This window comes from Alternaria burnsii (assembly GCF_013036055.1).
Source record: "Alternaria burnsii strain CBS107.38 chromosome Unknown 740, whole genome shotgun sequence".
Classification (NCBI taxonomy): Eukaryota; Fungi; Ascomycota; class Dothideomycetes; order Pleosporales; family Pleosporaceae; genus Alternaria; species Alternaria burnsii.
The window spans coordinates 183,822-208,079 of NW_024066112.1; the positions used below are offsets into that span (position 1 = coordinate 183,822).

At 50.9% G+C, this 24,258-nt stretch overlaps 10 protein-coding genes across 10 annotated transcripts; 5 read left to right on the top strand and 5 right to left on the bottom strand.

Moving 5' to 3' along the window:
- Positions 1-650: 650 nt before the first annotated feature.
- On the top strand, positions 651-2,747 carry GT037_004898 (uncharacterized protein; the record flags this gene model as incomplete). The annotated part of the gene is made up of 1 exon (XM_038929945.1): positions 651-2,747. The coding sequence occupies one exon, from the start codon at positions 651-653 to the stop codon at positions 2,745-2,747; it is 2,097 nt and encodes a 698-aa protein (XP_038786895.1).
- A 182-nt stretch (positions 2,748-2,929) lies between these two features.
- Positions 2,930-3,256, bottom strand: GT037_004899 (uncharacterized protein; the record flags this gene model as incomplete). The annotated part of the gene is made up of 2 exons (XM_038929946.1): positions 2,930-3,082; positions 3,128-3,256. 2 exons carry the CDS (start codon positions 3,254-3,256, stop codon positions 2,930-2,932), a joined length of 282 nt encoding a protein of 93 aa, XP_038786896.1.
- Positions 3,257-3,562: 306 nt separating this feature from the next.
- GT037_004900 (uncharacterized protein) lies at positions 3,563-6,110 on the top strand (the record flags this gene model as incomplete). The annotated part of the gene is made up of 4 exons (XM_038929947.1): positions 3,563-3,663; positions 3,713-4,192; positions 4,248-5,180; positions 5,225-6,110. The coding sequence occupies 4 exons, from the start codon at positions 3,563-3,565 to the stop codon at positions 6,108-6,110; spliced, it is 2,400 nt and encodes a 799-aa protein (XP_038786897.1).
- A 698-nt stretch (positions 6,111-6,808) lies between these two features.
- Positions 6,809-8,029, top strand: GT037_004901 (uncharacterized protein; the record flags this gene model as incomplete). Its single annotated transcript, XM_038929948.1, has 1 exon — positions 6,809-8,029. One exon carries the CDS (start codon positions 6,809-6,811, stop codon positions 8,027-8,029), a length of 1,221 nt encoding a protein of 406 aa, XP_038786898.1.
- Positions 8,030-8,329: 300 nt separating this feature from the next.
- Positions 8,330-9,295, bottom strand: GT037_004902 (uncharacterized protein; the record flags this gene model as incomplete). Its single annotated transcript, XM_038929949.1, has 1 exon — positions 8,330-9,295. The coding sequence occupies one exon, from the start codon at positions 9,293-9,295 to the stop codon at positions 8,330-8,332; it is 966 nt and encodes a 321-aa protein (XP_038786899.1).
- Positions 9,296-10,117: 822 nt separating this feature from the next.
- GT037_004903 (uncharacterized protein) lies at positions 10,118-10,396 on the bottom strand (the record flags this gene model as incomplete). The annotated part of the gene is made up of 2 exons (XM_038929950.1): positions 10,118-10,123; positions 10,187-10,396. The coding sequence occupies 2 exons, from the start codon at positions 10,394-10,396 to the stop codon at positions 10,118-10,120; spliced, it is 216 nt and encodes a 71-aa protein (XP_038786900.1).
- A 3,355-nt stretch (positions 10,397-13,751) lies between these two features.
- GT037_004904 (alcohol oxidase) lies at positions 13,752-15,743 on the top strand (the record flags this gene model as incomplete). The annotated part of the gene is made up of 3 exons (XM_038929951.1): positions 13,752-13,926; positions 14,003-14,360; positions 14,417-15,743. The coding sequence occupies 3 exons, from the start codon at positions 13,752-13,754 to the stop codon at positions 15,741-15,743; spliced, it is 1,860 nt and encodes a 619-aa protein (XP_038786901.1).
- A 329-nt stretch (positions 15,744-16,072) lies between these two features.
- GT037_004905 (u4 u6 small nuclear ribonucleoprotein prp31) lies at positions 16,073-17,722 on the bottom strand (the record flags this gene model as incomplete). Its single annotated transcript, XM_038929952.1, has 1 exon — positions 16,073-17,722. The coding sequence occupies one exon, from the start codon at positions 17,720-17,722 to the stop codon at positions 16,073-16,075; it is 1,650 nt and encodes a 549-aa protein (XP_038786902.1).
- A 535-nt stretch (positions 17,723-18,257) lies between these two features.
- GT037_004906 (pre-mrna-splicing factor clf1) lies at positions 18,258-20,368 on the top strand (the record flags this gene model as incomplete). Its single annotated transcript, XM_038929953.1, has 2 exons — positions 18,258-18,557; positions 18,611-20,368. The coding sequence occupies 2 exons, from the start codon at positions 18,258-18,260 to the stop codon at positions 20,366-20,368; spliced, it is 2,058 nt and encodes a 685-aa protein (XP_038786903.1).
- A 371-nt stretch (positions 20,369-20,739) lies between these two features.
- Positions 20,740-23,214, bottom strand: GT037_004907 (uncharacterized protein; the record flags this gene model as incomplete). Its single annotated transcript, XM_038929954.1, has 6 exons — positions 20,740-20,743; positions 20,773-20,983; positions 21,040-21,316; positions 21,371-22,182; positions 22,236-22,991; positions 23,061-23,214. 6 exons carry the CDS (start codon positions 23,212-23,214, stop codon positions 20,740-20,742), a joined length of 2,214 nt encoding a protein of 737 aa, XP_038786904.1.
- Positions 23,215-24,258: the final 1,044 nt, after the last annotated feature.

Genomic DNA, 24,258 nt, shown 5'->3' on the forward strand with positions numbered 1-24,258 from the left:
GTCGTCTGTAGCGCCTCTACTGTTGCGAACCCTATGGCGCGTCTAGATGAATACGTTGTCTTTACCAACTGTCATATCGACTCGGAAACATCTTCTTGAGCTCCAAGTTCACCTGAAAGGTGGTTGATACTTGCAGCTCATGAGTAGGTACCAGGCACTCCCGTGGTACGCTGATCTGGCTCTGCCTGAGCAGTATTGCAACTGCATGGCACGAAAGCAACAGCGCATTCGACTATGCAGATATCATTCATAGTGATTTTACTAGATTACGCTGACTTGACTGTGGCTGTCACGTATACATTGTTCTAATAAGCTCGCAAGGATTCGTTCAATGTTAGTGGCAAAGATGTGGTCCTCAATCATGGTTCGAGTATAGGGAGGTTTTCAGTTGTAAGGCATCGAAATGATTGCACGTAACATAAGTGGGTTTGCAAGGAGATTGAACCAGAGTTGCTATGTACGGTACTGTGTTCCAACTTCAGGCTGCCGTTTCGCTACCAACGAACACACACCACACCTTTATAAAACCAGGACGCCCTTTCTTCCCCGCCTTGCTCAAGATTAGACTTTTCCCCCTCAGTTCACCGCCGTTCTCAACGACATCTTACCTCGATTCCTGAAGCTTATAGTGGTCTTTTTATCCTTTAGACATGGACGCAACACTTGTGCAACGAAAGAGGGACGCTCTGACGTTGCTTTCTGGTATGCTTACTTCAGTTCTACAAGGAGATTTTCCAGTAACAAATCGCCTTTCGGCACAGCCCGCTTTCGCACTCAACGCGCTTTCTGTGGAGCACACAACGATATCCGAGACCAATGCCAACGAACGAGATGTCTTCAAGACAGACATGAATGATCTGGATCTCGGCCCCAGTAGCGAGTCAGAAGCCAGTTCCGATGAAGATAGGCCGATCAGGAGCACTCGGCAGCTCAAGTCTGAGGTACGCAGACTCAAGGTGATAATTAGAAGAGCAAACCGTCGAACAACCCGTCGTGCCGCACGAATTGCCAAACACCTGGATCCCAGCCAGGCTGCCGCGGTATTCGACAGTTTGGGGGGCTTGTTGACCCCTCTGCAAGAGCCGCAGCATGTCACAGAAGACACGCTGGACAAACGCATGACTGGAGTAGCATCACAGGAGGGTGATATTGCGGAAGCAAGCGATTCGGCTCTAATAAACTTAGAAGCCACTAGCTTCTCACTCAGCTCTCCACCCAATTCACCCCCTTCCCCCACGCCCATCTCCACACATAACTCTGACATCCTCGCAGAGGGTACATCATGGCTCTGCAAACCGTGCAATAGCTCGTACACTCACCTCGACGACTACCGCAGCCATAAGTGGGGTAACGCATACCACCAAAAAAATGTTGCCGATTACAAGCGTCTGCGTCCCACGTACCGAGAGGAGGAAGACGATGTCGAGCAAGTACCAAGCTGCGACCCGGTAGGACATTACTGCGTCGACTGCGACTTCAGAACCCCAATGGATGGTGACTGTAGACGCCATTTGAGATCTCAGTGGCATGCGAGCCATGTGGCCAGGAAGCTACAACGCAGGGACGGGGTGATGAAGAAGACGAAGAGCGCACCCATGACGAAAGGCGGGAGGCCGCAGCAGTATTGCAAGGACTGCGATAGTTGGAGTGTTAAAATCAATTGGGATCGTCATTTAAAAGGCCCGATGCATGTGGATAACGTCGCGAAGAACCTGCGATTAAGGAGTGATGAGGAAGTGTTTGGAGAGACGGAAAAGGTGGGAGACTGGGTGGAGGCTGACGAGATGAACGAATTACGCAGTGAGAAGCCTGGCCATTACTGCAAGGACTGCGACCGCTTTTACGCCACGCAGAATTGGAGCCGTCATCTGAAGGGCTCGGTACATGCAAGTAACGTTCTGAAGAACAAACATTGCGACAAGAGTATTGTGCTGCCGACTCCTCCGGACTCCATTGTAGAAGTAGAAGGGCTCGAGACTCTACCTACAGAGCAGCCAGAGCGCTACTGCGAAGCCTGTGACATATACCCTGGTGTTCGTTGGGCGCGACATGTGGCTTCTCCAAGTCATTCGTTCAACGCCATCCGTTTTCCCCGTCTTAGCAGATGTACTACAATTGACGCAGACACCAAAGGCGACGAGGATATCACTGAAGATGAGAGTATTGCAGAGGATAGCGGCAGCTTAAAAGGGGTAGAAAGATCCTCTTCCTCTTCCGTCATGGAGCTGGTCAAAAAGGTGCGAGTAAAAGTACAGGAGAAGGGACAGTCGCAAGATGAGCACGAGGAGCCTGAACACTACTGCGAAGACTGCGACTGCAGGTACTCTGGTAGCAAGTGGGAGCGCCACCTAACATCTGACGAGCATATTGAAAATGTCGAGAGGAGTATGGTGCGGGATGGTATACAATGCGACGAGGATGAAGATGAGGACATGCAAGGCGATGAGATCTTGCAGCACGAAGCAGATGTGCAGATCTCCTCCCATGCCTTGACGTCTCCCGCTTCCTCTTCCCTTCCTCCCACACCGGTAGAATCAGCATGTCCAGAATACTATGTCGGCGGAATTCCTCCACACCAATCTTCTTCCAGACGTCCTTCAGGAAAACAGGACTGGTACTGCGACATGTGCGATGCCAACGTCTCCGTTAGCAGCACCTGGGCAATTGGTGTACATATGGCTGAAGACCAAGAAGCCCTGTATGAGAAGTGGAGGATTAAGAGTTTGGAATCGAGTAAAAGGTTTTAGGTTAATGTTTAGGTGAGGGGGTCGGATGAGGAGGATATCTGGACACGGCAGTTGGACAAGGCTGCCATGTAGAGGGTTGAACACGGCTGACAGTACTTATGGAATATATGTAGATGATCGTATCAGCACAGTATAACTTTTGGAACATTACACTGCCTACGTGATTGGACTAGGAGCTCGCTTTATTCCTGTGTTGCTTCCACAAGTACCAACAAGCTCCAGTGATGAACGTGATCGGTACAGTAGTAACCACCCATAACCACCACAGTCCTATCACCTCGAAAAAAGTCGTACTGGGTGTTGACTGGAAGAGTCCAGCACTCAACACACTCTTTCTTATCTGTCAGTAGCCATATAGACATAATGGGTGTGATACTTACAGCGGCGGAAGTTCCAGGTAAGAAAACCATGGTGAGCAGCGCAATCGATGTCATGCTAGTGCTATCTCTCTTCGTCTCGGCAGCAATCTGTATCGTGTTGAGGGTATGCTCTTGTGCCCATTTGTTCATGGAGATGCTGCACAAGCAATCCTGCAGAGACCGAATAGGGCAGTAATCGCGATAAGCGAATCCTTTGGACGCCGACCACTGTAGTCGGGGCGTGCGCTATCAAGGCGAAGCTAGCAGCTGAGTTTTACAACAGACTCATTCATACAGTATAGGTAATTGGTCGATAATTTCTGGGATGTGCATGCAGGCTGACCAACCTAAGGCGACGAGGCTGAGGCTCTGTTCTTCGATCTCTTTCCATCTTGATCCTACCATGTCTCACTCCAACGCAACATCAGATTTGACATTGAAGCTTCATCAGCAGACATGTTACGCACCGTCAACGATGTCGAACTAGCCAACCTGCATGCTGAGTCGCAGGTGTCTCTTCTACAAGACTGCCAGCGAACGATCAATACACCATCGACGTAAGAACTCACGAGGCTACCTCATCCCTTTCACTGACCAGTGATACAGTCGTTTTGCGTCTATTAAGATATTGGAGCCTTGGTTTCCAGATGTGAATCCCCAATTCGCGCGCCGCAACAAACGTTTCTTCGATCGAGATGTCGCCTTGTTCTTCATACAACTGCTCTCCGTCCTAGTCCTCGGTTTCAACCTTTCAGTCACCATCTATGCTCTTGTTAGGTTCGGGGCTCACAGCAACATCAGTGATTTTCTTGGTGCGGAGAGTGGTGGTAGTTGCGCTCTCGTGAAGGTCTGGAACAGGTGGCTCCACTTTGGGATCAACGCGCTTTCCACGATCCTCCTTGGCGCAAGCAACTACTGTGCGCAACTTCTACTCGCTCCTACCCGAGAAGAAGTCAACAAAGCACACTCTCGATCGCGATGGCTCGACATTGGTGTCCAAAGTTTTCGCAACTTCCGCGCTGTTGGACCGAAGCGGCAGATCCTATGGGCGGTTCTCATGCTGAGCTCAGGTCTACTGCACCTTTTGTGAGTACACCGCGTGCCAGTCCTCTTACAAACAACTAATGAGTTTCGAATCCAGTTGGAACTCGGCAGTGTTTATGGCGAATCCTGTCAGCAAATACTCGATAGGCTACGTTACTGCTGACTTTGTAGACGACGTACAACCGTGGCAACGCCTTGCCAGTCCCGACCTCGAACACATTCGCAACAACACTTCGACAGTGCGGCAGTTGAGTAACAAAGATTGCATTGCAGAATACGCGGGTAGACTGTCTGGCCTCAGCAGTTTGCTAGTGGTCAGCAGCGATGTCATGATGGCTGACGAACGCTCTTTCGACGAGGGTAATCGGCAATCCTCCCTGATACGTAACGAAAGCACGCTAGTTATTGCGATGGATTGGCGCCTGAATAGCGATTGGATGTGCACCGCCTGGTCGACCTACGGCACGCGTTCGAAGTACACATGCACGCGCAAGTTCTTGGAACCTCAAGCAGAGAATTGGACGGTGATACAACATCACGAAGATCCGAACCGCACAGTCTCGATAAAAGTTGATCACTGCCTCGTCTTGGATAATCTGCAGGATATGCAGGACAGGTGTGTGTTGCGCATAAGCAAGATGATCCTAGGTTTGGTCACTGTGCTGAACCTGATCAAATGTGTTTGCATTGCCCAAACAGTACGCATGCACAACCAGTTCGGGATACATAGGAATGTGCGAGCTGAGCCTAGCGATGGTTCTATCACCGCCAAACCCAACAACTCTGTCCGGACAATCCTCAATTCAAAGTCACACCTAGACCCTGTCGCTCCTTACTTAGTCACAATTGGCGATGCTATTGCTAGTTTCCTAGAAGAGGAAGACTCGCATACCAAGCAGTGTATATTTGCGACGAAACGCGATGTGGAGAACAAAGGGTTCTGGGATACTCATCGCTCATACTCGAACCTTGCTCCAGAACGGTGGTACCAAGCCGCCAGCCGCAGACGCTGGATCATCACTATGTTCTTGTAAGTAGGTCTCGCGTGCCTCTCGCAAGTACTAACAATGTTAGATGTGCTGCAACGATTGGAACCGTTGGCGGCCTACTTCGAATGACTTTGTCTGTTCAACAAGCCGTGGGAGTCGACATCAGCCTACCTTCACTCTGGGGTTACGGATTTGGCGCGCAGCAACAATGGGCACTAGCCCTCACTGGGGTCACAGATCATCTCGGCCCGTCCAAAGGATTCTTCTTCTCCGTATTCTTTGCAAACTCCTTCCAAGTTATTATCAGCGCCCTTTATCTGCTATACAATAATCTCTTGACAGCGATGATCGTGGCTGCTGAGTGGAACGACTATATTTCTGAGCCAAAGACACTACGAATGTCAGCGCCACGAGGCGTACAGCGTTCTAACTACTTTCTCTCGCTACCTTACAGGTATTCCGTTACGTTGATGATCTTATCCGGCCTGCTGCACTGGTTTATATCACAGAGCGTCTTCGTAGTGCAAACGGTTGCATACGTCCCTAAAGACACACGCCCTCTTTCCTTCGTACGAGAACCTACCCTGGATATATCCTGCATTGGCTTCTCCAGCATTGGCATCATACTTGCGCTAAGTGTTGGCTGTCTACTAGTGCTCAGCTTATTGACAATTGGATTTGGCTCGACGTACAGCGCTAGGGTTGTGAGGACTGAGGACCAGCAGCCACAGTATACTATGCCGCTGGTCAGTACCTGCAGTGCAGCCATTAGCGCCAACTGCCACAAACACCCTGAAGATACGCACTGTGCTCTTATGCCTTTGCGGTGGGGGTTCGTGAAAGATGTTAGTCATGGGAACGGAGGACGCTTCACCTTTACCACTGCTGTTGACTTGGCCTACCCAGAGGTGATTGGTGGAGAAGTGCAGATGCCATACTTCAGTCAAGTATTCACTCACGCACGCGAATAAATCGAGAGCACGGCTGCAAGGCGAAGATGCGGTAGAAGTCGAGGATGATTCACTAGCAAGCATGGTTTGTTACCAGAGTTTCCTTAACATAAATCTTTGGAAGTATTATCGTTTGAGTGATTTATGTATCTTATCCTACAGTATATGCAATCACTTCAGATAGTCATGCAACCACTGCACAAGCATGCAGTATCTGCTGCCTTCTTCACTGCAGTAAGACCCTAAACGACCATGGCTCTGGTGTCCACAACACTTCAGAAGGGTGTTGGGCAAGTCAACGTGGCGGCACAGACCTTGCATTCGAGCTTAGAGTGGCATCGAGGAGTCGATAAAGGGTTTTGATCTCCATTCTAGCCTGATAGATACAGTTCTTGCAACTGCGATAGCTCGCTGAAGAGACGATTGACCAGGTTGGCTAGTGATTAGCGCTGCGCTACGCACCCAAACTAGCGTTTGGACTATACACACCCTTCAGTACTTTCAATCGTGGACTGAAGCGTTTGACGGCTCTGTCATGTCTCCCCCTCTAGAAAAAAGGCACCCGTTTACGCTGTGTATGGCAAGCGCTGGAAAGTGCTGTATCACTAAATCACCTTCCTAGATGAGCCACATCCGGTCCCCACAATCAATTGATCTCGCCTTCGTGCACCCTACCGTCTGACCACTGACCTTATCCACCCCGCCTCCAACCTAAAGCTATGTCGAAACCATCCAGCTTATTTACCTCCTATACCGACGCCGCCAGCACGTACTGGCCGCCCGGTTGGAACTTCCAGCGGTATGCCCTCGCCACGTCCGCGGACAACGCCGCGCTGTCGGACGAGGAGCGTGCTAAGATGCAGGCTGGCTTCCGCGAAGCGCTTGGCGACGACGGCGTTATGGAAATGGCCCGCGTCGTGTGGCAGGAGCAGTTGCGCCTTATGAAGCTCGAGAAAGAGTCTTCTTCTGCCGCCACCGTGTCGTCATCGTCGTCTGCGCAGAAGCAGCAGCAGCAGCAGAAACGGCCTCCGCCACCTCCCCCCGACTGGCTCAAGACTTGGCGCAAACGGGCGGGCGGTGACGGCGGCGGGACCTGGGGCTTCGTCGCGTTCTGTACTTCCAGTGCCATCGCCGCCATGCCGGAGTCGGACGTGGCCAAATTTCACACACGCGTACGGGAGATGGCGGAGATCCCGATCCAGAAGGCGTTGGAGGAGGAAGGGCAGCCGGCCAACGAGATCGCCGAGGCGCGACGATCGTTCGAGATCCGCTGGGTCGAGGTGGACGACGACGACGAAGATATCAAGGGCGAGATAGGAAAGGGAGAGGTAGGGACAGGGGAAGACTGGGTTGAGAAGGCGCGCGCCAGTTATCGCGCCATGCGCGAATCTGGCGTCCTCCCGTCGGGTCTCGATCTGCCTGTCTTCCTCTGCGCATCACCCGCCACCGTGGCCTCGGTGCTGCGGACGTCGCCGGCGGAAGTCAAGGAGGCGCACGAGGGAAAGTCGCGTTGGCGATCTGGCGATGTCCCATTCCTGCTGGTCGCAGCCGCAGAGACGGAGCAGGGGATTGTCGAGGACGACGACGACGAAGAAGAAGAAGAAGAAGAAGAAGAAGAAACCAAGGTTGGCGGTGGTGAAAGGAGCTGGTTCAAGCCCGTTTTCAAAGCGGCCGCCGAGGTGCTGGTGGACGAGCTCTGGTGGATCGTCGCGGAGCAGATGATGTCGCTAGGTCAGATGACAAGGTTCGTTCGGGGCGCGATGGTGGCTGAGGAGTATGTCACGACGACGGAAGAAGAGAGGCAAGGGGAGAGAGGAGAGGCGCCTGATGTTGGTAGTGGACGTGCCGAGGAGCCAGGCCATGACGACGACGGGCTGGATGACATATGGTGGACAGTTCACATGCCGCCGCGTCAGATGAGGAAGAGACGGAGGGTATGAGCGAGATCTGGATAGTGAGTCCGAAGAGCAACTTGCCTGACTGGAGTGTCCACTCCTGGGCATGTCAACATGTGGCTCCCTGCATACCATACACGATCAGCCCGCTGCTACTACCGCCTCGAGTCCTCACAAACGATCGCCTTCTAGATGATACTTTTATATTATCACCCTTTTGACATTCGTGGGCGCCTCTACAGACAGCTACTCCACCAATCCTTGAAAACTGCAATCTGATCCGCAGTCAAAACTCAAACATCTCGGAGTAATCGAAGTCAGAAGATCTGCTTGACCCCTTTTAGATCAGCGATGCAAGAGAGGCAAGGTATGCTCTTGCGATGACGCTTTTCCATTCTCAGGCATGAACCGCGCCATTTCATAACCAGTTTCCATGGATCCCTTTGAGTCTTTCTCATACACCTTTGGCACCTCACGCAACCCGTGCATCTCGAAGGCCAAGACTAACCTACAAACAAGCGTTCCCGTAAATATAAGACCAATCATCCAAATAGCGCTCCACATCGGGACAAATAGAATCGTCGAGAGAACGATGATACCGTAAATGACATCAGTCCAAATGCAAAGCCTGATCAGCCAGTTGAGAATCTGATATATGGGACCGTTTTGGAGTTTGATTCCATCGGGTTCGATGTCTGTCGCGAAGGCACAAGGAGTGAGTTCATTCCGGAGGCGGGAGGTTAACGATGTTTTGTTCCGCGGGCGTGTCGATGAAGCATCGCCTGCCAAAGGAACGCGGCACAAACGTAGTTGCAAGACGCCAAGAAAGTGTATAGGGATACCAATGAAGGCCCAGAGCAGCGGCGCAAAGGCTTCTAGCGTACCGCCGTACTGCCCCATCTGGGTGCTGATCAAGACGACAGCATAGAATGTAAGGCGGTAGAAATGATACACCACATTTCCAGCGGCCACCATAACCGCAAAGTATTCTAGGAGAGAAATTACAACGCTCAACCATGGTCGTCGCGTCCTCAACCAGGCGGGCCAGAAAGGCGGCGAGTCCTCGGCGAGAAGAGACTCCATGCCCGTAGTCTCGTAGTCCAGAGCTGGACACGGCGATCCGATCGTTAGAAACAGTGCCAGAATAGGTCTCCGGGTAGCGAGGATGGCGAGGTCGCTGAACTTAGGGCCTATGAGTTGCAGCACCCCAGGAAGTAGACCAAGCATGACGGCTACAACGCCGAATTCAGACTTTGTGACTTCGTCGGTCTTGGCAAGTATGCCTAGTGGAGCGCCTTGGTCAGCGGACATGGTGTTGCGAGGTTGGGTTCAACGTTGGTTGGCATACAGTCGACAAGCGCAGTTGAATTAGAGTTGTAAGGAGACTTGTTGAGAGTTCTGTATGCCTCCCAGCATTCTTCCTCTTCTTGAATTATCTTCCATTTTCCAAAGGTGTCAAAATCTACGTGCCAGAGGTGGTTGCTGTATGCGCACGCCGACGTCGCAAGTGTAAGGAAGAGGACAAGGCGTTGTGTAGGAATAACGGAGATCATGGTAGCAGAATGGGTCCTGTTGACTAAACGCTACTCTAGTTGTAATAGAATCTTCCGAAATAAGGATTAACAGGATCGAGAGTACTGTTGAGTCGCCTTTATGCGCGAGGCCATATATCTTGGACAACTCGGTGCAGTCAGCCGCGTGGGGGCCAACTACTAGCGCCGTGTCGCAGGATGTCGCAAAATCCTTGGCAACACGTTTTTGCACCTATGTGCGAGGCGCATCGTATCTTTTTCGGCAGGAATTGGGGGCCAATATTGTAGGCGCCCTAGCATCCGGGTTCTCCATGTTGTAAAAGCCGTCGGACATAAGACACTAGTGCGAATTTCTCGTGTTTTCCACGCCATGAGTCTTCGAGATGACGTGAGCAAATGAAAACCAGGCTCCAGTAACTAAGTAAGCATACTAGTAGTGTCTACCACCGCACACACAAGTTTTGTATAGACGTGCGCAGACGGGCCCTATCACACCACTTCTAGGGGAGTGTGTTTAAAACAGTTGTGCGTTATAGCTATTGAGAACTGCTATAGAGATAGAAGTCTCGCTGATATAACTTTGCTTAGATGCGCTACTCTGCTACAGCTAATAGCACGCGTTGTAGGCTCTTTCCGGCACCTGTACGCTATTTCTGTCGTCACTGCGCACCTCATTCACAATTGTCTTCGTAATCTCACCCTTGCCAGACTGCTCTTGTGAGATGTACTCCTCACTATCTGCATCGTCGTCGTCATCATCGATTCGTAATTTGTCGCCTTTGGCCCGGGTGTCAATTGCAAAAGGCAGGTTGTATTGAAGCATGCCGTGGTCGCTAGGGCCCCGAGTTCTTGACCGGCTGTTGAGAAAGGTAGAAGGCATGATCTTATACAACAAAGACTTAAAAAGTTTACGTAACAGTAGGAGTGAGGCGATCGATATACTAATAGACAACCTAAGTCCTGACTATATCGCTAGACAAACGCTGTCCTACGTGGGATCTTTAGTCTTTATTAGGACAGGAAGTCCGACCGTCTTGAGAATAGAATAGATAGTTGCACTAACGATACTTTTAGCGTGTTAGGCATGTCGAATAGGGGGTAGATTCACCCTAAGCTTAGGCAAAAGACGACTTGTAGACCCTATTAAGTACGCCTTAGAAGCTGAATAGCAGAGAGGTATACAAGTAGCGCGACAACATCTACAAGGTCTGTGAAGATATTGGTCCCACCCTGCTACTGTTTTAGCAACTGTTCTCTACTAACAGTAATATGTGCTAATGAACCTGTGTCAAAGTTAATCTAACATTTCCCGTCGACATAAAGTATTGTCCAGGAACGCTCTTGTTCTAATTGGCCTCTATAGAAGTGCAACAAAACACACTTATTATAGGAACTACTAAGCTAAACGTCGTAATTATAGCGACACTTACCTATACTATCCCCGAATAGACTTTAGAAACCCTAAGGGCCAAGAGGTACGCGCAGATAGAATACTTCAAGGCCTAAACCACAAGCATGTTGAGGATTTAGCTAATCTAGAGGTAGTAGCTATACTGCTTTATGTTGACACTAGGATCTTTCATCCGACGGCCCAGGCCATAGTAGACTGTTTTGAAGCGTGATACAATAGAAGCTATACTAAGGACCTCAAATCAATCAAGTCAGCCTGTAGCTCAAGGAAGTTTATGAAGATAACGACATATCACAGCAATAACAAGGAGACCGTCACAGATAAAGGTTCTGCGTTTGTTTCCAATCCCATGAATTACGCGTTAGGCAACTACGATAGTACTAAGGACGCAGAGGGAAGTAGTTGAGGCTAAAATCTTTACTCGACAAGTAGGCCACTCTTATTACGTATCCGCTATGTTGAAGAAAGGCCACACAGATAACAGCGCAGGGGTAAAAACGACACCAAAGACAAGGGTAAAGACAAAAGTCACTCTAGATTTCCCTGTTGTATTTGGTGACAGAAAGCCTTGTAGCAGTGCCGCCACACTTCATATTGTTTCCACAAAGGACCCAACAATTCGGTTCTGATGAACTGCATTTTAGCCAAGACATTGTTTCCCAGCGAGCAACGTTGTGAAGCTCAATCACCGCCCACGAATGGGATACATTCGGTGAGCTTGTATGGGTTATTGGTATCAGAATCCTAAACCCTGGCGAACGGAAGATTCATCTCAAATCCTTCCAGCAGTTCGGTTACCGGATGGCAACGATAGACGCCGCTGTCACACACACAGTGTCTTCGTAAGTGGTCAGTGAAATGCATCGGTGCTGTGATCTCCTTAAAATGTGCCGTCGTCATATCTACAAGCGGGAAATGGGCCGATGTATGCGTGAGAACACACGGAATTTCTGGTCTTGATTGCCACTCATCGACGTCTCTTAGTCGAGCGTTTGTCCCTTTTGTCGATGATGTCGACTCAAAAGTTCACGGCATCATAGTGTCCTCATTTTATCGGAATCAGTCAAAGCTGATGCATGTTGGCTTGTGTCAAAGATTTGTAGTGCCGATCTGAGTAAGTCTGTGTGGCTCGTTCTCTACTTTCGCGGCTGACCTGGCGGCTATTGCGACGAAGAAGAAGACTTGTGACATACGTAAAGTCCAATATGAATGCTTCGAAGACACACGATTCGTCCAATTATGCCGTATTGTGGGTCGATCAAATGGCGCAATCCTCTAAGCGAAGAGCAAACAATGTCAAGCGGCTCGAACGAAGGAGCTTGTTCTTGACCGAATTAGTTGGTCAGGAGCGAACAATACGGAGACTAGGATCTTGACTAGACAAGTGATGTTAGCAGCATAACGCACCCGTGTCGCCAGTATGTGTGGTCTTGAGGTCGAATGATCGACTGCTGAAGGGTACCCGATACCTCCGCTTGCTGGTTGGAAGATCCAGCTCTCGGAATCTCGTTGGAGCATCAGAAAGGGGCTCTAGCATTAAAGGGAAAGTCAGAAGTAAGATTTAGAACACCAACCCTGCTTGCCCTAATCACGCACCACAACGTCGCAATAAAATAATAATAAAAAGTAGACAAGTAGAAAACAAGACTGCAAGCGCTGCTAAGGTTTTAGATCTCAAAAAATCGTAAGTTGTCATGGTGTTATAAGGCTACCCACCCTCAACTTATCTCCAACTTCCCCTTGGTGCTAGAGAGGGGCTCACATACTCCACGGTCGAAACGAAACATCGAGGTCGGGACATAGGAAGGAGGGAAGAAGAAGGATCATGGCATTTTCAACGTCGCTGCATGCGCCTCCACTTGGGCCCAGAATAGCGGGACGCGGCAGCCGTGCCGCCCGCGAAGATACTATCTGTCGATCCGCGCCACATTGACGTTGGGCGTAAACAGGTACTATAAGCCTAAGATGCGGTAAATTGCCATATAGCCGATATACGCAGAGGTAATATTTCTTTCATGCCATGCTGATGGCGACCGTTGCCTGCAACGGCTGGGACGCACAAATTCCTGCGACCTTGACCGCGCCGCATACTCTGCTCCACTCTACCAGGAGATACGAATCATGCACGAACATGTATCCACTTTCCATACTAAAGTCCCCCAGGAAGGTCGGATGAATAGAATTCGCCACAATACCACTACACATGGCATACTCACCGCAGCCGCCGAGTTAGGGATGTACTATCTTGCATCTTGGCAGGACGGGCTATCCAAAGCGATGGTATCAGGCTCACTTCAACCTTCTCGGACTGGCGAATTTGTATTCCATGCAGCAAAGAGATAACATTTGTAGGAAACAAAAGATTCAGCTTAGCAATGATAGCGTGTGATTAGCAACGATTTTGAGCGGTGCATTGTCCAAAGTAGTGATGGGAGGCAACGGAACGGCAGACAAGGCGGGGGAAACGTCCTAGCTCCGGAAGTACCCTTGCCAGTTTAATTTTGCGACCCATCCTTCTATCACGCCGTAATTCTCGACTCAGCCTGCAGGACGCCCCGTTTCCATGCTTTAGAATCACGTGGAAGGGTCTAAAAACCCTTGTTGCCCGCGGAGCGTTACTGCCGACATGCAGCGACTCATGTGCATTTTGGCGACTTATACGCGTCTGGGTACTAGACGATGATCTAGACGAATGGCAGAAATAGACCACAGATGCTTGAGAAAGTATATCTAAAAGTTTAAGAGATCCTGCCGCTGAAAATGTACCTCCCATTCATCCAGGTCTCCTGTGTTGGACCCCCGTTCCGCGAAGATTCCTTGCGAGATGTTGTCAACGACCACTTTGGCAGTCGCTGCCATCCTAGGCATTACCAGTGCTTTGCCTAATAGTGCTGGACAAACACAAGCCAATGCTTCAAACGACACGTGGGACTATGTCATCGTCGGTGGAGGAGTTACAGGGTTGGTAGTTGCGAATCGCTTGACTGAGGACAAGAAGAGTAAGTTGAGATGCGTCCATCCGACAGTTGAATTCAGATCGGTACTATTCAGATCAGTACTAATACGTGCGCACAGAAAGCGTTCTAGTTATCGAGGCTGGCGCAGCATATGACAATCCTAACATACGTTTGCCATACGGCGCTACTTATGCGCTAAACGAAACTTTGCTCTGGGGTTATATCTCGCAACCTGAACCACACATTGCGAACAAAACGTTCCCAACGCGTGTCGCACGTGTGCTTGGTGGCGGCTCCGTCGTCAATGGCATGTTGTACGATCGAGCCGCAGCGGGCGACTACGACGCTTGGGAGGCTCTGGGAAACAAAGGTTGGGGATGGGAAGGCATGTTCCCATACTTCAAAAAGTCTACAGAATTTATTGAGCCACCAGCGGATGTTGCCGAGACATTCAACATCACCTGGGATCCCCATGCGTAAGTCGATGGATGCGATCCGTCTTTAGAGTCTGCTAACTCTGTGGATCTCATAGATACGGCAAGGGTCCGTTGAAGATTGGCATCTCTGATTTCCAGTATCCAGATGTGGTCGATTACTACGAGGCATTCGCCGGGGCCGGCCTGCATGCGCCTAACAGTGGTGATACTGGTGAGGCCTACGGAACGGCTTGGTATCCTAACACGATGAACCCATTGACTGGCGAAAGGTCGCATGCCCGCAACTCCTACTATGATGCTGTATCAGCACGGTCAAACCTCCAAATAATGTTGGAGACCCTTGCGACCGAAATCGTTTTCGAAGGCAGTGGCCGTAAGCTCGAAGCGAAGGGGGTCAAGATCACCGATAAGAAGACTGGAACCACAAGGACCGTATATGCGAAGAAGGAGTTGGTCCTAGCATGCGGGTCCGTGAATACACCCCAGCTCCTGCAGCTCAGCGGCATTGGACCGAGATCTGTTCTTGAAGCCGCTGGTATCTCAGTCAAGCTTGAACATGATGGCGTAGGTGCAAACTTCCAAGACCACCCATACACCAACGTACAATTCAATATGTCGAACGTCAGCAAGCCCAACCCTAGCTCTTACAGCGATCCAACGTTCAATGCTTCCGCGTGGGCAGAGTACCGCGCTAACAAGACCGGGCCTCTAACTCTGTCTCGTGGAAACGGCCTTGCGATGGTGCCACTGCAAATTGTCGACCCTGAAAGATACAACAGTTTGGCGGAGCAAGTGCGAAGCTCAGACAACGAAGCATTCTTACCGGCTGTTTACAAGAACAGCAAGAAGTTGCTCAAGGGATTCAAGGCTCAGCGCGCTATTCTTGCTGATCTGTACGAGAGTGCCAAAGCGGGTGTCGTTGAGCACACTATCTCTGGATCTGGCACATTCGAGATTGTTGGTCTCGAGAAACCTATCTCGAGAGGTACTATTACCATCGACCCAGCTAATCCTCAAGGACCACCAAAAATCCTGTACAACTCGTTGAGCAACCCAGTTGACAGAGCTGTCCTCGCGTCCTCCGTTCGCTTTCTTCGGACAGTCTGGGCTCGCCCAGAGCTAGCGAAGTTTTCACCTATTGAGACATCTCCAGGGGCACAGTACACAACTGACGACGAGATTATCAAGAGGTCGATCGAGGTTGGGAGCGTCATTCCTACTCTATCCCATCCTTCGTGCACTTGTGCCATGATGCCTAAAGACATGGGTGGCTGCGTTTCCGAGACGCTTCTTTTCTATGGAGTAAAGCGTCTATCTATCATCGACGCCTCTATCATTCCCATCGTACCTACACAGCATATACAGTCGACGATGTACGCTATCGGCGAAAAGGCAGCGGATATCATCAAGAAGAGGGGTTGATTCGGTCGAAGTGTGCATTGCGAACCTGCAGCAGAAGTATAGTGCGCAACGTCGGTTCATGCGTGGTGCTCGAGGGCGACGGATTTCTGCTACACGTACAAGGATGATACAAAGCAACGTTTTTACGAATCTAATAAGCTATAATTGTACTCAAACTACACTATCTGAAAACCTTTTTACTAAACCCCCAAAAGATTCTCAAAGGTATCTCTGCCTTCCCGTCCCCCCCTAAAATCAAAACGCCGTCAAATGCACACGCACACGAGGTCGGAACACTAACAAAAAGAACGCCACATATGCAATCCGCTATCCTCCTTTCATTTCGCTGCCTAAACATCCGTCCTCGGTTTCTTATTAGGCAGCGCAGGGACCTTGAAACCGCCCGCATCCGTCTTGCCACTACCACCACCATTAAGCTGCGTAAAACTACCCCCCTTGAACCACCTATCTTCATCTGCTTTTCTCTTCCTCGCCGCCTCCTCCTTGGCCCTCGGGTCGATAAGCTCAAGCCCTTGCACAGGCGTAAAAGCAATAGACCCCGTTCCACTGCCGCCCAATCCCACACCTCCCGTCCTCAATCCCTGTGCGCGAAGACTAGTCGCCGTGCCACTGCCTCCAAAGCCTTTGAGGGAAGATGCAGCGCCGAGGGTCGTGTCTGTGCCCCAGCCAGGGTTCTTCTTGCTAAGTTTGGCGCGTGTCTTGGGATCGATTTGTTGGGCGCGGAGACGGCCGGTATCTGTTGCTCCAATCATGCCCATGCCCTTGACAGAGTCACCATATCCGACTTCCTTCTCTTCCTTGCCAAACGTCATGCGGTTTTGCGCTTTGCGGATTTCGGTCATGGCAGTTGCTTCCTTGGCCTTTCTAGCACGTCTTCCACCGCGCTTACGCGACGGCTTCTCGTCGGGTACAGGGAGTGCGCGTCCACCGGCTTTTTGGTTGGCTGGCATTTCGACGAGTTTGTCGAGACGGCGTTCACATTCTTTACGAAGGTCCATGCCAATGTCGGCGGTGTGCGAGTTGGAATGTGCGTCCACGCGTGCGGCAAGAATGACCTTTGCGGATACAATGCGCAGAGCTTGTTTCCGGAGATCCGGGCGTTGATTCTGGATGATGTCGCTATGATACAGGTAACCTTCGTGTCGTAAACCCATATTTGACAAACCGACGGTAGCGCCGGAGACTTTTGTTGAGCCCAAAGGCGCGATGTTGCAGGCCGGGGTCTTGGCTAGGTTTGCGATACCGCCGGAGTAGGAGATGAGATGGGCGGCAGTCAAACTTCCAATCAAAGCAGTCAAGTTCGGCGCAAAGAGTTCTGTGCGGGATTCGACGAAACCTAGGATCTTAGACTTGGCGGCGTGGAGTTGAAGGAGGAGGTGGCAGGCGCTTGATACCAGGTCGAGCTCGGTTTCGTTGAGCAGCCTCCCTTCGACGCGTGTTGCTTCAATTTCGACAATCATGACCTGAGCAGGCTCCATTCCTTCGATTTGCCGTAGCTTGGGGCTTATGTCTTTGATGTCTGAGAGGGGTCCGCCGCCGATGACTAGACATGCTTTTGCGTAGACGACGGGGTTCTTGATCAGATCTTCCAAGTGGGGGAAGAAGGCTGAGTAGTGGTCGCGGATGAACTTGTGGACAGTAGCGGTTTCGCCGTCGATCTGAGTGGAGAACTCGTTGGCCTCGGTGAGGAGTTGGTACTCCGGAGACTCCTCAAAGGACTCGCCCTCGACTATGTCCATCTGGTCCTGTGTTTCTTCGATGCGCTTCAACACGGGGTCTAGGTTGGCCTTGAGCCGCTGGGCGGATCGGATGTCGGCTGGACCCTTGTCTTCCTTGTCCTTCTTCTCCCGGTACTGCGCCTCTTCGTCTACCATGTCATCGTCGCCCGAACCGTCAGCAAAGTCATTCTCAAGGTCCTGGACATCTTCATCGCCACTATCGGCGAAGTCGGCCAGAAGCTCTTGTTCGAGAGTCGCCATGGTGGAGTGCGGTCCGAGGTAGTCGCGACGGCGGCCAGAGGTTACCCTCCTAGTAGATTTCGGTTGAGTGTTGGGTTCGTTATGGCGCAGTATTATACGTACCTGTAGCCCGAGTTGGCCGCCGGTCGAGTGTGAAACGCGCGCAGGGGAGAGTCGTGTGGTGGGAGAAGAGAAGTTGCGACGGGCAGTGACGTGAAAGTGCTAATTGCTTGGCGTGCAGCGGGTAAAAGCTGCGCTAACGGAGTCGCGTTCTCACCTTGGAGAATAAACTTGTCGCATTGCCGAACAACTTTGCAGTTACGAGAATCGCTGTCGCCTAGCTATCGTGTTGCGATCGACTTGCGCAGGCATCCGACGTCACGTGTCTGCCAGTTTCTGTGTCCAGGATCGAAGTTGGGGCTCTATTACCACGACACTGCCGAGGCGCGGTTGCCCTCACGTCCACGACTGACGTGCGCCTCGCCGTCTCTCGCCATCGCGCGCATACCTTTACTTGCCACACCACGCCCTTGAATATCGCATCCCCGCCCCAAACATGGAGGCAACACGAGGACCCCCGCGGGTCAAGAACAAGGCCGCAGCGGCTGTCCAGATCTCCGCCGAACAGCTGCTTCGAGAAGCCGTCGACCGTCAAGATGAGAAGCTCAAGGCGCCAACGCAAAGGTTTGCGGATATCGAAGAGCTCCACGAGTTCCAAGGCCGTAAGAGGAAGGAATTCGAGGACTATGTACGGCGGAACCGCATCAACATGAACAACTGGATGCGCTATGCTTCCTGGGAACTCGAGCAGAAGGAGTTCAGGCGCGCACGATCCATCTTCGAGAGAGCTTTGGACGTATGTATTCCTAGCACCAACTGCATGCGAGGCACAGACTGACTCCCATCCAGGTAGACTCCACGTCAGTTCCACTATGGCTCAGGTACATTGAGAGCGAGATGAAGCATCGCAACGTCCAGCATGCCCGCAACCTTCTCGATCGCGCCGTCACCATTCTTCCACGAGTCGACAAGCTATGGTACAAGTATGTCTACATGGAGGAGACGCTCGGTAATATTGACGGAGCCCGCTCAGTCTTCGAACGCTGGATGCAATGGGAGCCTGAAGAGGCCGCATGGAGCTCATACATCAAGCTGGAGAAGCGCCACGGCGAATTCGAGCGATGTCGCGCAATCTTCGAGCGCTTTACAGTTGTACACCCCGAACCCAAGAATTGGATCAAATGGGCCAAGTTCGAAGAGGAGAACGGCACCAGCGATCTTGTACGCGACGTCTACGGCACCGCCGTCACGACCCTCGGAGATGAGTTCATGGACGAGAAGCTTTTCATGGCATATGCAAAGTTCGAGGCAAGACTGAAAGAGCTGGAACGTGCTCGAGCCATTTACAAATTCGCCCTCGATCGCATGCCAAGGTCGAAATCGGTTAATCTACACAAGGCCTTTACGACGTTCGAGAAGCAATTCGGAGACCGAGACGGTATTGAAGATGTTATCCTGTCTAAACGGCGGGTGCATTACGAGGAGCAGATTAAGGAGAACCCAAAGAACTATGACAGTTGGATTGATTTCGCCAGGCTGGAAGAGACGTCTGGTAACCCCGACCGAGTGAGAGACGTTTACGAAAGAGCCATTGCTCAAATCCCTCCAACGCAAGAAAAGCGCCATTGGAGACGGTACATATATCTCTGGCTCTTCTACGCCGTCTGGGAAGAAACTGCATCTCACGACATTGAACGAACACGCCAAATTTACCAAGAGTGCATACGCCTGCTCCCTCACAAACGCTTCACATTTGGCAAAGTGTGGTTAGCATTCGCTCATTTCCTGGTTCGACAAGGTGAGCTCACTGCTGCACGCAAACTACTCGGTCAGAGTTTGGGTATGTGTCCAAAGGACAAGCTGTTCAAGGGCTACATTGAGCTAGAAATGAAGCTTTTCGAGTTCAATCGCTGCCGCCAGCTCTACACAAAGTATATCGAATGGAACGGTTCAAACTGCCATACCTGGATCAACTTTGCCAACCTAGAGCGCGGTCTCGATGATCTCGACCGCGCACGCAGCATCTTCGAAATAGCAGTCGAACAAACTGACATGGATATGCCGGAAGTGCTGTGGAAAGCATACATCGACTTTGAAGAAGGAGAGGGTGAATACGAGCGTACACGCGCGTTGTACGAGAGGTTGTTGGAGAAGACGGATCATGTCAAGGTGTGGCTGTCTTATGCGCAGTTCGAGTTGGGCGTTCCAGATGAGACCACAGCAGAAGACGACGACGACACAATCAGCGACGCCGCCAAAGCCCGTGCGCGCAACATCTTCGACAGAGCGCATGGCAAGCTCAAGGAACGCGACCTCAAGGAAGACCGTGTGGCACTTCTCAGCGCCTGGAAGGCGTTTGAGGATGTACATGGTACCGAGGAGGATAAGAAGAAGATTGAGGGACAGATGCCAAGAAAGGTCAAGAAGAGGAGGAAGCTCGACGATGACAGCTTCGAGGAGTATGTCGATTACGTCTTCCCTGCGGATGACGAGAGCGCTGCGAAATTGTCAAAGTTGTTGGCGAATGCGCAGAAATGGAAGATGGCGCAGGCGCAGGCAGCGCAGGCAGCGCAAGATGCGGGAGAAGAGAATGGGGATGGCGAGTAAGGGGTAACGTGGTGGTGGCAACAAGGAGTGGATGGAATGTGTTTGTAGGCCAATACGAATCAGCATCGTTGATATCATGGTGTTTGGCTAGTTGATGTGCAATACGGGGTTTTGGTATTGAGGGTAGTACATGACGGTGCGAGGTCTTCGTCATTACAATCGACCAATCTACGCCTGCTGCTCTTTGCATGTGTACATCTTACCGAGTTCATGCCTACCCCTATACAAAGTCGGAATGCACATTTTTTTTTTCTGGCGTGTTCGAGATATCGCGGCGCGCGTGGCTCCTTGCACGCAGCACACTTGGAGCCTGCCCGCTTCCGGGCCCGCCGCTTCCTGTCCCCTGATTTCTGCACACAAGCTGCCCGCGTCTACCTCCATGTTTACCCATCGCGCCATCATACTGAACTGGCAGACTTCGATATTGATATCGTAACAATTGCCGCATAGCAGCACCGACGAAAACTTCCAAGTCATGCAGCTTTCTCAAAGACTGCAAATCCTTCGGTCCTTCCCTACTTGTATTATCCAAGACAGGCTTTACAGCCGATATCGAACCATCGAGCTTCTTCGAAGGCGAGGGAGTGATAAGTTGGGTCGAGCACGCGATGGGGACTGTGGCGCAAGTTGATCGGCCGTGGAGCGTCGGGATAGTCCTTCGTCTAGCTTACAGTGGCTGCCTAGAGCTCGAAAGATATCTCCAGAGCTCTTACGTCGTGTGCTGCTGCGGTCTGGAATTGACAAACTGTCTGACATTGCTCGAGCGAGCGATGTGACCACGTGCTCTTCGTGCTCCACCCGCTGCGGCTCATAACCACCTGAATTACTATCTACACCGTGATTGATGACAAGCATGTCGCATCGGATGAGGTTGAGCAAGGTCTGAAAGAAATTTTTGGTTGGTGTATGGCGTTCCAATGACTGTATCGAGTACAGATCTTCGATTTTCTGTATTGACAGTTAACAATGAACATGGGATAACGGCAGCAGAAAGTCGCTCACCTTCAATATAGCAGGCTTGACCTCTGCTTTCGGAGCGTGACCCATATTGTGTATTACGAAAAACGTGTCGGATGGGATTCCGGCCATGTATCGATCTGTGTCCAGTCGATGCCTATTGAACTCGGCGAGAGCTTTCTGGCCGCCAAAATACCACGTGGCAAATTCAAGAAAGATGCAACCAAGTGCCCAAATGTCACATGCTATGCTGTGTGTCTTGTCAAGTTCGTATTCTGGAGAGCGATATGTCGGCGAGTTTGGTACAATACCCCGCTTCGAATGCTCAGTACTGAATTGAGTGGTTCCAAAATCTGCGATCTTTAGTATGCCATAACTGCCATCAGACTGCGGATCTGGGAACCATATAATGTTCTCAGGCTTGAGATCTCCGTGGCGACCAAAGAAACGGCGCTCAAATGGATCCTTCTCCGTTGCGCTGGAAGGAGACGTTGGCGTGGAAACCTTTTCTAACGTTGGAGCAGACGCTATTAGACTTCCAGAAAGGGTATTATAATGATGAATCTTGTTCAAGGCTTCTGTAAGCCCATGACATTGCTTCGCCATCCATACTGCTCTGGTAGCATTCTTGTCTGGTGTGGGATTACGTTTCCAGTAATCGAATAGATCGCAGTCAGCCCATGGAAAGACCAAATGATAGATATCGCTCTGTTTGTATGCCGCAAGCAAGTTGATCAGGTGCTCATGCGCGTGTACACTTTTGTTCAGCTTCGCAAGCACCTTGAATTCTTGGGTAAATGCATTGGCATCTGAGTCTTTCAACACCTTGATAGCAAAAACATTGCGACTCTTCCTATCTTTGTTCTACTGCAAGAGTCAGTCTCGGTTTTATTTACTCAGGCTCACATACATGCCGCTTTTTTGTTCCAGTTCCACGGATGGTGGTCAGGATGAATTTTCGTCCTATAGATCTTGCCGTAGGCGCCTTTCCGTCCAGTCGGGTGGTATTCGCGATAGGGTAAGATTGTCTCGCGATCTAGATGATAAAATGGAACGTGATTGCCCTCGGCCTCGTCGAACACATGAGCAATGACGCTCCATTGCTGTTGGAGGAATGATCGAGTATCACCCTCGTCCGTGAATGGAGCACAGCAGATGTCTGGTTGCCTCCTACTTCGTAGCCCTACTCGGTGGACACCTTCAACCGCAACTGTGGCCTCGTCGAACGGCAGGTATGCATCATTCACACCTGTAGAGACGAAGGTTTCGATTGCATTCGGCATCTTCGTAAGGTACAACACTGCAAGTATCTTCTGGTATTTATCTGGTTCAGCGCCCTTGGGAATGGCCGCCTTGTGCCTTGAGAGCTCCAGTAGCACGGCTGATTTGCCTAGAACCTTTCCAATACTGGAGCTGGGAAGAAATTGCACATGGTAATCGATGGACCTGTGTTTTTGTGCGACACTCTTAAGCTTCCAGCCGATCCTCTGGGAGGTCACATCGTCGACACATTTTCGAATAAGTCCATAAGGCGTCTCGCTAATCCCATCACCGTAGGTTATTTGAACGACTTTCTCGACGTCTCCGTAGCTGGTGGGTACCGGGGCACCGTTGAAGCTGGTCGAAGTGTAGAACTCGCTTGTGGGTCGCAATCTTGCTTGTTGATCTATTCGTCAAGTTAGTGGATGAGGCTGAGGCGATCTGCACATCATGGGACTGTGAGCAGGTTGCGTACTTAGATGGCCGGCCCAACTGAACGTGGTACTACGTGCGAAAGCTCGTTGGTTCGCATCATTGCCTGATTGACCTGTACCTATGAATCCATCACTTGAGGGATACGACGATCGTTCATGCCTGATCTGCGATGACTGGACCTGAACACGAGCCATATCTTCGGGCTAGAGTCAATGGGACAGAGCGACCGGTAAGCCTCAGGCTGAAAGCTTTTCGACGAACGGACCCAGGCATCTTCATATGTAGCTGGGCCTTGCAAGTTCGTTGGTCACCACCAATATGCGATGAGATCATGGGGGGCTGAGATACTCTAGGGTGAGGGACGAGGGCGCTTGGTGCAAGGCTGTGACAAGAGACGCGGTTCGATCTCTATGGTGGCGCTGAATCATCCCGGGCATAGCCCAAATGCGTGAGACTCTCACAGGTCAAGGCCGCGTGGGAAATGAGCTGACCGAGCACTTCGTTCGCTTGTTGGATCAGCAGCCGAGCTGAGTGCAGGTGATTTGACTACATTGCGCCTCAGCCTTTCTCAGCCCCGGGTGATGGTGTGCAAAACTCTAGAATGATTGGACGAAGAGATAAGTGGCGTTTTCAGGATTTTGCGTCACAATGCAAATTTTCTGGCTGTGTTCAGCTGGCTTTGTTGATTATCTGCGCTTTAATTCTCCTTCCACACATCGCAGTCCAGCATAACCGTTCAATCCTCACGAAAACCACGAAGCTTTTAAAAATGCCTTTCTTGAACGCATTGCTGCGACGACATCAGCGCATTTCCCATTCTGCACAAACGTCTAGGCATCCTCAGAGGAAACGAGACATCTTTCATCTGCGTGCCTCCACTCGCGACGTTCATCAGGATATTTGTGTGGTAAACGTCGACCCGGAAAAGCTGATGGCAAAGTTGACGGAACGGTATGGGACGGCATTTGAGGTTCATGTACGACTCGTGCAATCAGTAAAGGGCTGATATCGGCTGACAAAAGATCTGCAGATGATCCACAATGTGTACAGTATTCGAGCGTCAGGGAGCTTTTCACAAGTACGTGCGCTTAACATCTTCCAGCATATAGCTGTGCTTTTACTGATCTTGGGCGTATAGGAGGACTTGGACGATCTCGGGCGAGGGAGAAGTTCGTCAGAAGGTGCATGATGGTGCTGCAACGTTTGTTTTTCGGTTCCAACAATCAGCGTAGTCGCCC